This window comes from Suricata suricatta, chromosome 13 (assembly GCF_006229205.1).
Source record: "Suricata suricatta isolate VVHF042 chromosome 13, meerkat_22Aug2017_6uvM2_HiC, whole genome shotgun sequence".
In the NCBI taxonomy this organism is placed as follows: domain Eukaryota; kingdom Metazoa; phylum Chordata; class Mammalia; order Carnivora; family Herpestidae; genus Suricata; species Suricata suricatta.
The window spans coordinates 22,573,716-22,592,943 of NC_043712.1; the positions used below are offsets into that span (position 1 = coordinate 22,573,716).

The 19,228-nt window shown below is 43.8% G+C and overlaps 1 protein-coding gene and 1 non-coding gene across 4 annotated transcripts in view; both read right to left on the reverse strand.

Annotated features, from left to right (window-relative positions):
- PALM2-AKAP2 (PALM2-AKAP2 fusion) overlaps nt 1-19,228 on the reverse strand; it is a 322,809-nt gene that overhangs the window by 233,938 nt on the left and 69,643 nt on the right. For all 3 annotated transcript variants that reach the window (XM_029919383.1, XM_029919385.1, XM_029919384.1), the window contains exon 4: nt 8,181-8,311. In XM_029919383.1, coding sequence (XP_029775243.1) covers nt 8,181-8,311 — 131 coding nt within the window. The remainder of the gene's footprint in view (nt 1-8,180; nt 8,312-19,228) is intronic.
- LOC115277133 lies at nt 2,721-2,827 on the reverse strand. Its single transcript, XR_003902241.1, has one exon. It is a non-coding gene; the product is annotated as a U6 spliceosomal RNA (small nuclear RNA).

Genomic DNA, 19,228 nt, shown 5'->3' on the forward strand with positions numbered 1-19,228 from the left:
CAAATGATAGGATTTCTTCGTTTCTTATGGCTGAATAATATTCCATTGTGGAATAATCTTCCATATATGTATATCACATCGTTTTTATCTAACCATCAGCTGATGGACTCTTAGGCTATTTCCATGTCTTGGCTACTGTAAATAATGCTGCTATAACATAGGACGCAGCTAACTGTTTGAGTTAGTGTTTTCATTTCCTTTCGATATATTCCCAAAAGTGGAATCACTGGATAGTGATAGTTCTGGATAGATACTGGAGAGGGTAGTTCAATTTTTAATTTTCCGAGTAACCTCCATACTATTTTCTACAGTGGCTGCATCCATTTGCATTCCCACCAACAGTGCACGAGGGCTCCTTTTCTCCATATCCACGCCAGCATGTGTTATCTCTTGTCTTTTTTGCCACATAAATCATTTTAGGGTTCTGTGTTCTGAAGCAACTTGATGGGGGGATTATCTTAGTATTGACACCTGTAAGTCCAGGCTGAGTGGTTCTCAGCTGAAGGGGCTATTTTGGCCTCAGGGGACATTTAGCAATGGTAGGAGACATTTTTGATTGTGAAATCGGGGATGGTAGGATGCGACTGGCATCTCCTGGGCAGAGGCGAGGGGTTCTGCTAAAGACCCTGTAATACACAAGACAGCCTCCCCGACAACAATAACTCTTGAGCCAAAACATCAGTAGTCCTGCTGTTGAGAAACCCTGTTCCTGAAGGATGGAGGAGAAAACAGCAAAAGCACGGCTCTTGGTTACTGACAACCAACTGTAGTCACTGCTTCGCAAAAGCATACGATCTGTACACATTACAGCAACCCTTCACGATGGGCAGTGCTGTCCCAGGGTACAGGTGAGGAGACTCAAGTCCAGACAGCTGGATTATATCTAAGATCAAACAACTTGCAAACGCAGAACTAGGGCTCAAATCCAGTCAGACTCTAAGGCACAGGTTCCTAATCAGTGTGCTGGGAGCCTTTTACGTAACAACATACTGTTTCTAGCAGAGACTCAGGCTGTATACAGTCAAGAATGTGCGCTCAGGAGCTAAGGGCTTCGGAAAGAGAAAAGGGAGCCAAGCCTAAAGTGGAGCCTCTACTTGCCAACAGAATGTGAGGCAGCAGCCTTCCGAGCCATGAGGACCACTCACGAGGGCACATTTGCTACACTGCTTCCTGAGGAGACACTGGTGGGGACTGAGGAGGGAAGGGCATCCACCGCATCAAGAGGTGAACTTCAGTGTGATTTCGCTGAATATCACGTCTCAACAATTTTTAACTTAAAACAACTTTTGTGCAGAATTTGGAGGAAGTGCTTTGGTGTTAGAGCCAGTTAAAATACTCGCTTTTTCACTTACTTTTTTAAAGTAATCTCTACACCCAACATGAGGCTTAAACTCATGATCCCAAGATCAATAGTCACATGCTCTACCAACTGAGCCAGCCAGGCACCCTTTACTTTTTCACTTATTACGGGGTCATTTGGGGCAACAAGTCTTTATCTCCTAAGGCTCAGTTCTCCCAACTGTTATTATTACGGGCATCATTGTTATTACTACTACTTCATGGCAGTGTTACGAAGATAAAAACAGGAAAATTGATGAATTAAGTGGAGACCAAAATGCTAGGGACCCAGAAGAGAGTAAGAGACCAAGGAATAACAGATGACAAGTGATCCCACTACATCACTATGTGGTTTATAGTACCTATGCTTTATTATGGTGAAACAGAGAATGGGAAGGAGACCAGGACTGAATGCCAGATGTGGCTGCATGGGGCGGGGCCCCAGGCCGGGAGTCCACAGATGTGGAATGTCCATGTAAGGGCTCCAGGCCCTGCTGCGGAAGAGCAGTGCATCACGGAGTCAAAAATAGACAGGATGAAGAACAGATTGAATCCCAAGCAAGTGTCCTTTGTGATTCCAGTGAACATTTCTGCGGTTGCCTTTTCTAGAACAGTTATTTGTGGATGGCTGTCTTCTTGTCGGTTGCCAAAATCCCATCACACAACACACACATGCTTATGTCTAATGTCTCCAGTCTTCTGCACTGAACCTCTTAAGAATGTGGAAAATTAAGTGAATTCTGGTATCTATCAGAGACCCACAGAAGCACTCCAGGAATCTTATTCGGAAGCAGAAATGGGCCAGTTTATGTGCATCTTGAACTTTCTTTTTAAAAGCTGCAATGCCCCCTCTCTAGGTTAGCAACTGGGACTTCAATACTTTATTCAATCAATATTTGATGGGACATATTTTAGAACTGACTGGTGATCAGAGGAATTAGTCATCGCTGGGATGCGTCAGTGATTCACACATGGGGCTTTTGTCTCCTGAGAAACTGACCTCCTTCCCCAGATCTGGCCTGTCTCCTAAACCACTTCCTTCTACAACAGCAGCATTCCTCTGCGCAGGTGTATTTCCTCAGAAAAGGGATCTCTAGCCAACTTCCCAAATTAGAGCCTCTCAGAATACCAGAGCTGGAAGATCCTGAAAGAGCCTTCCCTGAAAAGATGAGGACCCTGAGACCAGAGAGAGGGTGAGTCTTGCCCAGAGTCACACAGCGACTTAACAGGAGACCTAGAATGAATAGCCTGGCTTTAGGGGGGCTCGCTCCATTTTTATTTGCCAGGCCCTGAAGTTCCCCATCCTCACTGGTGTAATTCCAAGGTGGGGGGGGAGACAAATTTCCCCCATAGTTTTCATTAATCAAAGAGATTTAAGAACCCTTAACTTTCAAAGCTTCATGAATCAGTATATCATCCTCATGCAGGGGCTGTGCTAATCTTCTCTGTATTGTTCCAATTTTAGTATACGGGCTGCTGAAGAGAGCACTAGAACACTGCATTTCAAATATGTGACTAAAACCTGATGAAATTAGAAAGGGAATCTTCAGTGGGAAGATGATAGGGCAAGTAACAAGACTTGCTGACTGGAGATGTAAAATAGACAAGGGCCACATGGATCTAACTGCCAGACGTCTCCAAGAGTATCAGTGTGAGGTGCACGTGTGGCCCCAGGGACCCATCACATACAGTGACAGCATGGACAATGGTTGACAGTGAGCCCAAGTCAGAAACAATCCTTTGGGCTTTCTCAATATGGCACCCCAATAGGAAATACAGCACACAAAGGATGTGACATTTGAAATAAAAAAAATTTTTTTAAGAAATCTTTGTAAAGCTTTCACTTTCAACATTTTGACCATATTTAGCTTATTTTACCTCTGGTTTCTAGCAAGCTAAGAAAAGAAGCCATAGAGTGGGCTATGCGGACACTGGCCAGGGAAAAACTGTACAGAAGAATGACCATCTGTTGATCCATTGTAGTGACCGGCCCTCCTCTTCCTTTCCCACTGTCGTCACATAATCACTGCAGTACCTTAGTGCTCTTAATGAATTCAGTTCTATTTATGGTCTCTTCTTTTTTCCATTTACAGCAACCTTTCTTGAACCTGACTATGATTTCCACGATTATCTGGAACACTCTTTAAAATAACAGGGCTCCTCACTTGGATCACTGAATCCAAATTTCCTCGAATAAGGCCTGGGAATCTGTATTTTTTAAAAAAAAGCTTCCCAGGAGATTCTAATGCCCAGGATTTAAGAGTCTAGTTCCTTCATCCATTTATTCGTTCATTCATTCATTCCTTTGTTCCTTCCTCCTTGCCCCCCTCCCTTCTTATGAGCTACCCTCAAAATCTAAGCACCTCATATTACAGTCTTAGAAGAGAGACATTTTTAGCTCCAAACAACCACCAATTTACAGATAACATTTTGGTAAAATAAAAAGAAAACGTGTCTGTAAACCTGGAACCTGTTACATGATTACTGATTCTACAAAGAATTTTATTTTATTTTTAAAAATTTTTTTTATGTTTTTTATTTATTTTTGAGAGACAGAGAGAGACAGTGAGAGCAGGGGAGGGTCAGAGAGAGGGGGAAATACAGAATCTGAAGCAGGCTCCAGGCTCTGAGCTAGCTGTCAGCACAGAGCCTGACACAGGGCTCAAACCCACAAACCGTGAGATCATGACCTGAGCCAACGCCGGACGCTTAACCAACTGAGCCACCCAGGCGCCCCTCTACAAAGAATTTTAGACTCAAATGGAAAGATGGTGATGTTCTTCCTGAAGGTCTCTAAGAAAAGAGACAGGTTTAAGTGCAAATTCTCATGCTTTATTTGAAGTCTTTATCAAATTCAGAATGGCCCATACATGCAGAAATAAGAAATGGCCTAAATCCAATTTACACTAAAGTTATGAATTAGGTTGCTATTACCTTTCCTTTTTCCAAAGTAAATGACACAGATTTCCATTCATCTTTCCTTGTAGGCCTCCTCCCTGCTCTTTGATTACTATTCTCTACTGTTCCTTCAGGTTCTTCTAACTACTCCTGGTTCACCAGCAGGGACTAGACTGCCTTCAGGGCACAACTGTACTAATATACTTCGTCATTTGAAGACAGTTCACATATCTCTTTAGGAGGATCTAACTTACTGTTTGGGAGTGACTTAGATTAGTGGACCCAAATCTAAAGATCTTAAGATTGGTATTCCGTTTCAAACAAAGCAAGTTTCCTTTAGAATTCCTCTATTTAGTGGTTCTGCCACATTTGATCTGTAGCTAATTTCCAGGATTCCTATCATATAAATAGGTCAGTTTCTAAATTTGATCTTGAAGCCACTCCTATTTTCTCTCATTCTCTTCTCCCTGCCCCTCTGAATGCTCAAGTTGTTTTAGCTCAACTTCTTCCTCGTAGGTTCACTTTTCTGGACTTTTTCTAATGCTTGCAGTTTTCAGCTGAATGATCCCACTGCTGGAAAGAGTGAACTATCAGCCCCCCGGTTTCATCCTCCCCTGTATCTGCGCCCTTTGCCACACAACTCTGAAATTCCTCCCACTGAAGGTTGAGTATCTCCTCCCCTTGGTTTTGGGGTGGTCAGGACTCGCTTTGGCTAATGGCTTATGGGCAGTTCTGTTTCTGCTCAGTCCACTTGCTCCTCTGTCATTGCCATAAAAGGAAGCAGACATGGTTAGCTCATTAGTGCAGGGGAAAAGCAGAGACTCGTCCAACCTATGTCCTGGAGTCACTTGGCTGAGCTCAGCCAAAATAAGCAGAGCCCGGACAGCCCATCCGCTTAGAGTGTAAGAACTGCAGGATGCCTGTGCTTACAATGAGTCTTTAGGACTGTTCAAACAGCTAGGACTGTGAGAGAGAACTAAGTCATGCCTGACCAAGGAAAGTGGCTTAGGGGGCTGAGTGTCCTTTAAGGAAAGAGGCAGAACAGCTCCTTTCTTCCCTTGGACTAGCACTTTTTTTTTTTTATGACTTTTATGTATTTATTTTTATTTATTTTTATTTTTGAGAGACAGAGAGAGACAGTGAGAGCAGGGGAGGGTCAGAGAGAGAGGGAGACACAGAATCTGAAGCAGGCTCCTGGCTCTGAGCTAGCTGTCAGCACAGAGCCCGACATGGGGCTCGAACCCACAAACTGTGAGATCATGACCTGAGCCGAAGCCGGACACTTAACTGACTGAGCAACCCAGGCGCTCTGAGACTAGAACTTAAAGACACTAAGCATTGCTGTAGAGAAGTTGCAAGTAAGATGAGGGGAAACAGAGACTGACTTCCAGGGCAGGAAGTCATTCCCTTCTCCAGAGGAACCGATACCCATCGGCTGCCCTGCTCCTACAGAAAAGCAGCTCCAAGGAACGCAGCTCACCCCCCGGCAAATGGCCAATGCCCAGCAGAGCCATGACTGTGGTAGAAGAAAATGCCCCCCAAATCAAGGGGTACTCCCAACCCCATCCTTTTAGGATTCTATGATTTCTTTCCTTCTGGCTTGGGTATCTATCTCTTCAAGGGCTCCAAGAGAGGGCCTGCAAACATTGAGTGAGCTCTTTATTCTATTGACTCAAAAGATAACAAGGGACTTTCCTTATTTTTCCGATTATGGTGATGCCCACATAAACAATATACTAGCCCCTAAGTCTAATACTTCACTCCGATGGTCAAATTGAGCCAAAACGCAGTCTTGATTTAAGATTCTCGCTCCATGTGGGCTCATCCCACAGGTAAGAGTTACCACTTGTGAGGCCAAAACAGTGATCTAATGTGTATGCAAGCCAAAGTGGAACGGCCAAGTTGGTGGGAAGACCACATTTTCTAATGCCCTTTAAGAAAAATCGAAAAGGTCATATAACTAATTTTATCTTATTTTCCAAATCTTTTTTGCCTTCCATCTGTAACACCTACTAGTTGAAATGAATCTATCAGACTCAGTGAGAAAAGATACACAGGTTTTGAAAAAAATGATTTTAAATAAAATCTGCCGCCCATCAGTGTGTATGCTGTCTCCCTTCGCATCCAAAGTAGTGAACAGACTGTGCTCAAGCCACTTGGCTCGTAGGATTTTGCCAAGTGAGACTGGAGAGTCACCTCCCAGGCTTCCTCTGCCCAATATGTGGGGTGGCCCGTCCCAAATCCTTATTCGCCAAATAGCTGTGGAGGGTCTGCTTTGCACAGACGTGTCCGCTGTGGTGATATAAAACCGGTAGAAAGAGGCAGGCAAGTGATGGGACTTCTAACCTGAGGGAAGACCAAGAGATGCACCTGCATTGTATCCACTGTCACCACGGCTGACAGCGCCACAGACTTGCCACTTTGAGACTCCCTGTAACCCCACTCCGCCAAGTGGTCTTTCCCTCCCCAGTCTATTCTATTGTCAAGAGTTTCAATAGTTCTTGGCTTCCTCATCTTGTCTGATATGCAGCCAGTGGAGCCACTTGAGGAGAGAAACCCTAGAGGCTCAGGATACTGAATGACCCCATCCTGCTCCCGCCCCCGTCTACCCTCCGGGCTTCCTACAGGAAGGCCTTTTGTACATTCTGGGAGTACTTGTCCTCACAAACTTGATGGCATATTTCCAGGACCAAAATTTTCTTCTAATGATATCGATTGATCTATCATTCATCTATCTATCTATCTATCTATCTATCTATCTATCTATCTATCTATCTATCTAAAATGGCTGGTAATAGTTTCATCTTTACACTAGGAATTCTAAAAAAAAGTGGGTGTGTATATACACATATTCACACACACATATGTGTCTCTGTGTATATGCACACATACGCATCGCATACAAGCTTTTCCTTAGCTAGTTTCCCCACAAGCAAAATTTAGTTAGGTTGCTCTCAGAGCTCTTTAAGGGACACGAGTGCCCAAGCAAAGGAGGGGCCTAGGGCTTTGGGGCTTAGGGCCAGTCTGTTTTCCCCGGCGGCATTACTGGAGTCCCCAGGTGCTCTCACAGACCTCATTCACTCTTCTGTGTAAAGGCTGGTAGCCAGGAAGTTCTTTCCCTTTGTGTTCTAAAAGAGCATGCACCCTCAGGAGAAAGAGATGAGGCTCTTGGAGTTGATATTTGAAGCGGGGCTTGGTGGGGTGGGATGGAGGGGGAGATTCAGTTCTAAGGCATCTCTGATCACCCCCATCTCATATCTCTGGTTCTGGGACCTGGTGTGACTACAGTTTTCAAGTACAAGTCTAGGTTCTTCCTCCTGTATGAGCTTGGCCAACCACTGGCCACAGGAGGGTGACTTCCCTCCCTGACAGAAATGTCCGCAACGCGGTTGAGAAACATAAAGGAACCCAACTCAGCCTCTGAGCAGAGCAAGCAGACAACACAAAGTGAATTTTTAGAGCATAGGGGCGCCCTCATTCAGCTCTTCTACACTCTGTCCTTTCCATTCCTTCCAAGACCCCCGGCTATAGTTTCCCCACTTCAGATTGACCAAATGTAACAAATTCGAAAACAGACCCACTCCAGCAGCAATAACAGCTAACAGGCTGATTCACAGGAGGAAAAAGACAAAAGCTGATGGAAGAACTCCAAAGGGGAGCATTTAATGAAGGGGCAAGGTGCTCCCAACACCTCCCTGGTCCAGGACAACATCACTGTACGAATGACAGCCCAATGCAATAATTAGTACCCAGAGTAATAACTTGAGGTTATCTGGAAAAGTTTAAGGGATACCAATGTACTCAGCTTAGGAAGAGAATTCCGAAGCTCTGGGAAAGGGGGCGGCACTGAGAAAGGCCCTCTAGAGGAGGGTAGTGGTTACTGCACTGTAGAAACAGGAAGTGGCGGCCGGGCGGGAGGGTGCCCTGAGCTGGGAACCACCTACCTCTGAATGTTATCTTCCAGTTGTTTGACTCTGAACTCATCTTCCTCAGACTGCCGCCTCCTCGCTTCCTCCTCTTCGGCAGTTCCAGCCGGGATACCCTGCAGCAGCCATTTTTCCCGAAGCACTTTGGACTGTGGGAATGAGGGAAGAGAACAGACTGGATGATACCTTTCAGTCCACAGCTTTCTCTGTGTGGGCGGTGCCTCGGTTTTAGCTCCGCCCCTCATCTGTGTTCGCCTAAATTGCTGCCTTCCCCGCCTGGCTAATTTGACTCCCCACTTCCCTCCCCTGGGGCCCAACCCCTAGAGAGCCACCAGCGGGATTTATTTCTACATTTTCTACTATAAAAAGTTTTCGAAAATGTACAGAAAAACAGAGGAAACTGAATAATGAATGCCAATGTAACTCATCTAGCTTTACAATTATAGGCAGTTTGTTATATTTTCCCATATTTTTCACCAAAGCATTTTAAAGGAAATAACAAATATCATGACATTTCACCCATAAGTATTTCAGTACTAATCTCTAAAACATAAGGACATTTTTCTGTACAACTACAATTCCATTATATAATTTCTTAAGATCACCCAATATTGAGTCCATCTTAAAGTGCTTTTTCAAAAAGATTAATCTATGTCATGCCTCTTCATAGAAGCTCTTTAATGGGGGCTTTTGGGTGGCTCAGTTGGTTGAGCAGCCGACTCTTGAGTTCCACTCAGGTCATGATGCCACTTTGCACCGACAGCTTGGAGCCTGCTTGAGATTCTCTCTCTCTCTCCCTCTCTCTCTGCCCCTCCCCTGCCTTCTCTCTCTCTCTCTCTCAAAATAAATAAGCACTTAAAAACGAAATAAGCTCTTTAATGATCCCCAACCATACTCAGCAGTGGTCTCCAAATGGTATTAAAATAATGCACCCCACTTGTGCCCATGTACTAATATATTGTGGAGTGAAAGAAAAAATTTTTGAGTCTCAGGTCAATGGTCAGGAGGACGTGATTACTGCTTTAAGAAGGAAAATGAAAACAGTTCAAAAGAAGGGCATGCTGAAACTCCCTAAAATGAAGAGCAAAGCAAGGAAGGTGTGGGAGAAGATTTTTTTTGACTTGAGTTTCCATTATGTGGTCCCTAGATGGCAGTTGGTGGCAATTGGCTGTTTGCAGAGGCTGGACCCTGGGCATTATAGCTAAGCATCCCCTGGGCAGGTCAGCAGTCCTGGGAATGGATGACTGAAAGCGTGCACCCCAAGTCTACCAGAAGCAGGGCGTGTGACCAGTTTTTCCACGGTCCTATAATGCCTTTAAAGACACTCAACCTAGATTATGCATAGAATAAACACTGGGTTCCCCGGCTTTAGGCATCACTTCCATCAGAATCTGGTCTGACCTCGTCAGGCAGGCTGAGCAAGGTCAAAGAAAGGGAACCCTTTTGATGATTAAGAGCCAGGCTATGCATAGCTTGGAGCCAATTAAATAGGATTTGCAGAAATGAGAGAGAGGAATATCTCTAATATTGTGGACACAGAATTCATACTTCAGTTTCCTTTCAACAGCTCTTATAAGTAAAAGACAATTCCGGAGGCTCTCATTTTTCTTGAGATTAAGAAATAAAAGCTACTTATGAGTACTAAAAATTGCCAACATTTAGTAATAATAAGTTAGAATTTGTTAACGGTCCTGGTTCATGACTCTACTGAGAAATCCAGCAGTCACGTGGGGCTGTGAAAACCCTGCTGGATGTACAGAAGCAAGTTTCAATGTTTAGAATTCCAACACTTCTGAATGGACTTTTTTTTAGTGACACATCAGTACGGTGTCCAAGTAGCCATGGTTTTCACTGAATTATTCTTGCTTTTTATTTATAAATCATTGTTGATGGAGGCTTATGGGATTACTCTTACAGTGCATAAAGAAGCATATTTATAGCACTTGACCTATTGCTTTCCATTCATTAAAGGCCTGGGTCTGTTCATATGTAAGTGATTCCTGACTGTATGTTAAAGTGATTGTAGGTAGGACCCACCCTCATCCCAATGTACTTAAACAGCTATACATCATTGGTAATATGGTGTCTGTAAATTTATTGGCAACTACCACCAAGAATGGTGTAAAAAAAAGGCACTTTAAAGATTTATAGGACGGGGCGCCTGGGTGGCTCAGTCAGTTAAGCGCTGGCTTCGGCTCAGGTCAGATCTCACGGTTCGTGGGTTCGAGCCCCGCGTCAGGCTCTGTGCTGATGGCTAGCTCAGAGCCTGGAGCCTGCTTCGGATTCTGTGTCCCCCTCTCTCTCTGACCCTCCCCTGCTCTCACTGTCTCTGTCTCTCAAAAATAAATAAAAACCATAAAAAAATAAAAAAAAAGATTTATAGGACATTGTTTAATAATATAAAATCATATGTGAAAGTTCACAGTACCAGGGTGCTGGGTGGCACAGTATCTTGACTTCAGCTCAGATCATGATCGTGAGAATGAGCCCTGTGTTGGGCTCTGCTCTGACAGCATGGAGCCTGCTTAAGATTCTCTCTTTCTTTCTCTCTCTCCCTCTCTCTCCCCCACCCACTTGCATACTCCCTCATGCTCTCTCTCTCTCTCAAAATAAATAACCATTAAAAAAAAACCTCACAGGGGGCGCCTGGGTTGCTCAGTCGGTTAAGCGTCCGGCTTCAGCTCAGGTCATGATCTCACAGTTTGTGGGTTCGAGCCCCGTGTCAAGCTCTGTGCTGACAGCTAGTTCAGAGCCTGGAGCCTGCTTCAGATTCTGTGTCTCCCTCTCTCTCTGCCCCTCCCCTGCTCGCACTATCTCTCTCTGTCTCTCAAAAATAAATAAAAAGCATTTAAAAAATTAAAAAAAAAAACCCTCACAGTATCATTTGTTGACATTGGTTGCTCTTTCTTTTGGGCTGAATTATGGCCCCCTTCCCCCACCAATTCATATGTTGAACTCCTAACCCCTACTACCTCATAACCTGACTGTTGGGAAATAGGGTCTTTATGGTTAAATGAGATCATTGGGATGGGCTCTAATCCAATATGACTGCTGGTCCTTCTCAGAAGAGATTAGGTCACAAACATGCACTGAAGGAAGACCATGTAAGGACACCCGAGGAAGACAGGCATCTACAAGCCAGGCAGAGAGCATGAGAAGAACCCTACTGAAGCGTTGATCTTGGTTGGATTATAGCCTCCAGGATTGTGAGAACATAATTTCTGTGGTTCATGCCACCCCGCCTGTGGTGTTCGTCACAGCGGTCCTAGCAACTGCTGCGTTCTCCAAAGCATTATCACAGAGATGCTTCCACTTCCGCTGGAAAGTGGGGTTGAGTGGGTTAAGTTGGTTTCTCTTCCTAAGTGGATTACAGGGAAAAAAAAAACCCTCAAAAGCACTGTTCTTCACTCAAAATTCGCCAGATATCATGTGCACATATGGTGGGACGCTGGGCTGAACCGTGGTTAGCAGTCTGAATTCTGGAGCCTGTCTGCCACTTCCTAGCTGTGTGACCTTAGATAGTCTCCTCAGCCTCACCGAACCTCTGCTGTAAGATGGATGTGATGACAGAGGCCAACTCAGGCTGGTCAGGAGGATTAAATGAGTTCATACGCTAAAAGCGCTGGGCCCACACTTAGGACGAGAGAAATGTTTATTATTGCTGTTCACCCTGTTCCCTTGGCCTCGCCTCCCCGTCTGAGAAAGAGCAGGTAAAATGCTACCTGAGGAGTCTCCCTTCACTCCCGCTGGTAGGATCCAAGACTCTCTTCTCTGCCTCCTCTAGAGATAACATATTCTAGTGTACGTTCATACTGTTCTCAGATCCTGTCTTATATCTTTTCCCCATGGACTCCCAGCTCCTCAAAGACTGGGACTTTTCTTCATTCCCCTTTGCATCTCGTTGCTGCCCCAGCATTGTTGCAGGGAACTAATGGGTAAAGTTGGAAAGTCGATTTTCTGTCACTCTGATTCCTTGGGAGGGGGCTACCACACTTCTGCGGGGCTCCCTCAGCTGAAATGTTTGACACTCACCTCGTTCAACTTATAGAGGGTAAAAACCCTAGTAGGATTTTGGAAGACAGATCTACTGGCAGCCTTGGTCTTGGAGTGTGGGCCCTTCTGGAAAGGCAAGCCATGGCCAGACCCAGCTCTGTCTGCCCTAGTAGGGATGTGACACAGCCAGGGCTTCCTGGAATGTGACACTGGCTGCTCCTGGGAATGTTCTCTCTGCTCTTCTTCACACTGTGCCTCCTGCCACCAAGAAAGTGTCTAACTCCTCCTTTCTGGCTGATTTAGCCTTAGCCATCTGTCAGCATCTCTCAAAAAAGGCACCCAGGTGACCATGAACACCAAAAGCACATGTGCCCTCAGATCTGTCTCTTCTTTGGATAAGCCAGCGAGGTCATCAAAACATCCCCAACAGCTGGAGCCAAGAAGAGAGACTGTCTTTCTCTCAGTCTCTGAGACACTGGCCTCAGAGAAGTCTGTTTCACAAGAGTGATTTGACATTACAGAAACAAACAAACAAAAAAACGGAGTTGATGTTTTTTTTCACTTGAACCCAAAGTGGTAATGCTGCGAAACCACCAATTCAAATACATTTTACCACCAAAGTTCCCTTAACCTACCCCAGATCCCCTCCCATTGTCTCTGAGGGCCGGCTGCGTTACAGCCTTAGGACATAATGTACTTGTACATTCTGATCACAGGCGCCCATCGAAAGTACCAGTTTCCCTGGAGTGGTCTGGCCCTTACTGGCTGCCTGAGTGTTTCAGAATTAAGTGACCGAGTACAGCAGAAGTGAAAACTAAAAAAAACTTTTCTTTTTTATGTCCAAAGAGCATATAGCAAACAAAGGCATCAAGCTTACAGGTGCTAAGAACTGTCAAAACTTCACACTCGTCAAGTGGATGCAACGATGAAAAGTCAAGACAAGGAAAGAGCAGGCAGAGAGCTGGCGCTGGGCAAACAGAGTCTTGACAGGGGCCCCTTGCAGGGAAGGATAAAGAGAGACCCTGAAGTTCATCCGGCTCTTCCTCCACCGGTATGTCTAGCTTCTGAAAACAAAAGCGGAGCAGAGCCTCTCAAACTGCAGTATGCGAGGGGTGCCTGGGTGGCTCAGCCGGTGTGGCATCCAACTTTGGCTCAGGTCATGATCTCATAGTTCACAAGTTCGAGCCTCACGTCAGGCTCTGTGCTGACAGCTAGCTCAGAGCCTGGAGCCTGCTTCGGATTCTGTGTTTCCCTCTCTCTCTGACCCTCCCCTGCTCATGCTCTGTCTGTCTCTGTCTCTCTCTATCAGAAATAAATAAACATTAAAAAAAATTTTAAAAACTACAGTATGCATAAGGCTCACCAGGAGAGCTTGCACTGATCCCCACCCCCAGAAATGCTGATTCTCAAAGTTCAAGATAGGGTCTGGGAATTTGCATTTTAACAGGCTCCCATGTGTTGCTGTCATTGATGCTGCTGGTGCGAGGACCTTGGTTTGGGTAGCCCTGCATGAGAACCTGTGACTCTCCAGGTGCCTGGAGAATGCATCAGCTTTCCCGCTGGCTAGCCAAACATGGATCCGAAAAGGAGCTCCTCAACCCCCGACAAGGCTGTCTCTCTTCCTGCGTCCCCATCCAGGAGCAGCCGTCCTCATCCATTCCCTGCATGCCAGGCCACTCTGCCAGCTCCTGACGACAATGCTCCGGAAGACAGGCAGGTCCCCAACCTCACTGAGCCTTTGTCCCAAGGGTGCAAGATAATTTCAGGCTGTGATACAAGCACTGAAGGAAGGAGGCAGGACAATGTGACAAACAGGGACCGATGGAGGACACTTTGGGTGGAAGAAGTCTTTGTGAGCACTTGAACATTTGAGCTGAGATCTGAGATCCAAGCGGAGCACCTCAAGTGGGGAGACTGACAAGTGTAACAGCCCAGATAGCGGACAGAGTTTAGTATGTTTGTGGACCAGAAAGACTGCCCAAGTGGCTGGACCACAGGGACTGGGGGGTGGAGAAGGGAGGGTAGAACAAGTTGAAGATGGAGAAGAAGGCTGGGGCCAGATTAGGTAAAGTACTGCAGACCTGCTAAGGAGTTTGGCATCTGTCCTAAGTACCAAAGGAAGAAAAGAGATTTGGAGGGACAGGATTACAAAGTATAAGGGATTGGATTCTATTACGTCATCAAATAATAAAGCAAGTTAGCTTGAAATAGAGGAGCAGCAGGAGAAATGGAAGGCATGAGGTGTATCTTAGAGGTAGAGTCAACATGACTTGTCAACAGACTGGACACGGGGGTTGAGGGAAAGGGTGATATTAAGGTAACACAGATGTCTGGTTTGAGCAAAAGGGTGGATGGTGGTATCATCACCTGGAGATTGGAAAGATTAGAGAAAGAACAAGTCCAAGAGGAGCACAAAACCAGAACTTCCACTCAGGGCATAGTAAGCTCCGGAGGCTTAAAATGGAAGTGACACCCATCTAAGTGGCCATTTCAGGAATATGGCTGAATATGAGAGCCTGGAGTTCAGGGGCCATCAGGGCTGGAGACGTCAATCTGGGAGTCGTTGAAACATACATGATATATGAGGTAATGGTACTGAGTGATGATGATGATCATTCTATAGAACTCTTGCTGTTTTAAGTAATTCACATAGAAATTCATTAAACTCTCACAAAGACCCCATGAGGTAGATGCGAACATTAAGTAACTAACCCCTGGGCACACATTTAGTAAGACGCGGCTCTGAGATTTGGAGCCAAATGGTGCACTCTGTCTAAGATCTCCAAGAACCCTCTTTTTCTCACATAGGACTTACAAAACCTTCAGGCACTGCTGACCTACCCCCTTACTCAGATAACCCGCTCCAGGTTCTCTAACAATGGGCTCCCCCCCACGCACCCCTGACCTCCCTCTGTTTGGTGCTATATTCCTTATTCATCCACAGTGGCTGATGCGCAAGGCTGTTGGTGATGATAAATACCTGCTGAGTGGATAAATTATTAAAAAACCATGCATGTGCACTGTATTTTAGCAAATATAAAATCTTAAGACTATTAAGGCTAAAGAAGACCTTAAAGATCATCTAATCAAACCTTTCCTCCCAGCTTTACTGAGGTATAATTGACAAATGAGGTTGGAAATATTTAGAGTGCATAATGATTAATCAAACTTTTTAAATCTACAGATAAGATACTTGAGATTAAGCAATTTTTCAAGGTGATCCAGGTAAGCACTGAGGAATGTCCGGGTGGTCAGTGGGAGGTGAGGGGGAGATGTACAGTGGGAGATGTGTCTGGACTAATCGGTCTCCAATTTTTTTTCTAACTATTTTTTTAATGTTTATTTATTTTTGAGAGAGAGAGAGAGAGAGAGAGAGAGAGAAAGAGAGAGAGAGAGCGCCAGAGTGAGCATGAGGAGGGGAAGGGCAGAGAGAGAGGGAGACACAGAACCCAAAGCAGGCTCCAGGCTCTGAGCTGTCAGCACAGGGCCCAATGCAGGGCTCAAACTCACAGACTGTGAGATCATGACCTGAGCAGAAATCAGATGCTTAACCAACCAAGCTGCCCAAGCGCCCCTCTAACTGTAATTTTTATGAAGTCATATCTACCCATATTTTTACTTTATGATTCTGGCTTATAATTAGATAAAGCTTCCTCATTCTAAGACTGAAAATATTTACCTGTGATTTCTTTTTCCACTTTTATGAGTTTACTTTATACTCCGGGTCGCACATTCGCTTGTAATCTGGCTAACGCTGACACTGGCTGTGTTAGGGGGGCTGTTGGGAATCTGGTGAAATCCAACTGAATAGAAATGCCTTAAACACAATGTGGAGTGACAGCTGTGTTGTGCTCTTGATCATCTGTGTCCCCTTCTCTGTTTTCCTTCTCCTTCCTTGGGACACTTCCCTTCCTCTCCTTTGACTCCTGGTAAGATTTTGGTTTGGTATTGAGTTTTTGTTACATGATTCAGTCCACACAGATGTCAACCCAAGACTTCCAGTAGAGGAAACCAAGTTCTAACTTCTACTCAATCTGTTTATAGGGCCAGTAGAGATGGATATGTGCTAGGAAAAAGGATGAGATGTAAAGTTCTTTTACACTGAGTACCCTGCCTGCCTATCAATATTTTAAAATTTAAAATTGGCCTTTCACACACACACTAATAATGAAGACAAGTCTAAAATTAACGCTAAAGGTTCACAATAGCGAGAGACACTGTAATATCTTTGTAGCAAGGCTCCTGGTACCTTCAGGCTAGGTAGCAAATGGCCTTGCAGGGTCACAATTCAGCCTTTGATTTTTTTCATTCAATCTTATTGAAAAAAAAGGCTGTGGTTTTTAAAATATAATGACAATTTTCATAGCTTGGATGAGAGAAAAAAAAAACCTCTAGTGAGGGTTCCCTGCTCATAAATAAATAATTCAAAGGCAGCTTATGTATTGAAGATATGATACTAGCAATTTGATTCTGACAGTACTGACTCCGTCATACAAACCTTTATAAATGTGACAGTTCCAAAGGGACTCATGTGGCAATACATATTGTGCCTACTCTTGCTGGGACCTTGGACTGACCAATAAAATAGACAAATCTCTGGTAATTCAACCAGGAGGCAAAGGGAAATATTAAATTTAGTCTGCCTAGTACAATGTAATAGTTGATTTATTTTTAAACTCACATTATCACAAGTCACATAATAAAAACAATAAAGATAAATAATTGTTTCCATGGAATAAAAAGCCAAGACAATTCTTCAAAGGAAGAATAATGATGACTCTTGCCTTTTGACATATTATTAATACATATTACATGTTAAAAAGCTAGAGGGATTAGATGAGGATGGTTTTAGCACAGGGGTGGCAGATTCATGGAATTAAACGAACCTGCAAATGGTAGATCTGAGCATAAAGGAGAAATATGTCTATGATAAAGAAGACATTTAAGTCAGTGAGGAAAAGGATGAATTAATCAATAAATCATGTTTGAGGTTCACCATCAATAAAAAGTAAAGTTATTCCTATCTTATTTCCCATAGAAAAATAAATTCTAGATGGGTTAAAACTATTGGAAGGATAAAAAACATCACAAGTAAGAGTTTGAGGTGGAGATGTTCTTTGCAAAGACAATATAAAAAGGCAGGTATGACAAAGCAAAAGAATTTAAGATGTGATTTCATAAAAATGACAAAGTTTTGTATCAGAATTTAAAACAGCCCATCTACCAAAATCAAAAAAGAGGTCAAGGTTAATATATTTTGGATCTGAATGTTCACACCATTTTAGTCTACTCACAAGCTCACGAGGCCTATCCTCAAGGGTCACACACCTTAATCTACAAAAATATATTGGAGAAAAAGCAGAGAAGGATATACCTCTGTGTGAGTTACATCTGGATGACAAGTACATAGTTGTTATGTTTTTTCTTTATAGTTTCCTCTACTTTAAACTTTTGCCTTTTTCAATGATCAGACATTCCTTTCTTTTATAATCAGCAAAAATAATTCAGCTACTAAAATTGCTTACTGGTCCCATATGTGAGCACTTCTTGGAAATCTTACATCACAACTACTAGACACCAAATATAGCTAAGATCTTGTAAAAAGAAATCTGAGTTTAATTTGGCGAGGACTTCAAAGGAACTGGAGGCTTTTTAATCACCCGGGTGTAGCGGATATTTCAACATTCCACACTTTGGTCTTTCATCGTATTGTAGAATTCATTTATTGTCCATATATAAAGTAACAATATGCCATTTTGTCGTATTACTCGCTTCATAGCCCTAAATATGGCAATTGCCAAGAATATTAATCAAATAAGCATCAAGACGATTGTTTTGCATTTTATTTATTTGTCTTGACAAGAGACCAGTAAATCTATCTAAATAATTCATACGTCATTGCATGAGAGTGTCCATAGACTATTTGATAATGAGAATTATGTCTTCATAAATATGAAATCTGATTCTAATGTTTTTCCATTTAACTTTGTATCAAGCACATATTTTATTTTTCTTAGGGATCATCTTAGATTTTATAAATTAGTGAAATAATTAATTATTGACATATTTCTTAATATTTTCTATTTCAAGGAACTACTAATAAGCAACAATGTCTCCACATGCTCCAAATTTTCTGGAGTTCATGAAAATATAGTTGTAAGGCAGAGACAATGATTGGCATCTCTCTAGACAAATTATTCAAAATGGAACATTTCACTAGAAGAAAACAGTATCTTAGAGAAGGGTTGGTTTTGGAGAAAGATAAACCCTACGGTTCCACCAGGGTTCCCTCACTTATAGTCTCTATGTTCTTGGGCAAATGACTTTCCCACAAGTTTGTTTCCTCCCCTGTAAGCCAGGGAAAGTAATACTTGGTGGCCATTATTGAGGGGATGTAGGTAAAGGACCAGGCACATATTAGGCACTCAAAAACATCATGGCTATTATCAAAGATGGACAAAGGGAGGACAAGGCTCCCATGCTGCCAGGAGAGAGCTGGCTGAGTCTCTAGCAAGAGGCTCACAGAGGAACTCTAACCTCAATGAATTTACTACCATCAAGGGGCGAGACTGTCAAGCTCAAAACTGAATGATCCCAGGGAAGATGATTCACACTATCAAGTTCCGTCAACAGCTAAATGATTTAAAGTTGAACATACTCCTTTCTGGTGCCTGAAGTGACCATATCTCTCAGTCAGGCACCACCAAAATAACTCTCAGTTATTTGGGGACGATGGGCGAGAGAGGCAGACTCATGAGGCAAGTTTCACCTGAGCCATGGTGAGGCCTGAAGACTCTTCTGGCCTTCCCTCAGACCCTGCCTCACCAGGGCAGACACACTTGGTACCTGTCGGAGCTGGAGTCCTCTTAAATCGCCTTGGAGACCTCTGAGTTTTTTTAATTTTCCCATTGTTCAAGGCTAGCGATCTACCCCCATTCTGTCTACATGGCCTTTCTCCAGGGAGAAAATTACAACACATTGGTCTCCACTTATTAAATTGCCATCACTTTCAGTCCTTTCTCCTCAGATCACCTAGGTGAAAGTGCTGGGTGTTCCCTTAGATAGCCAACCTC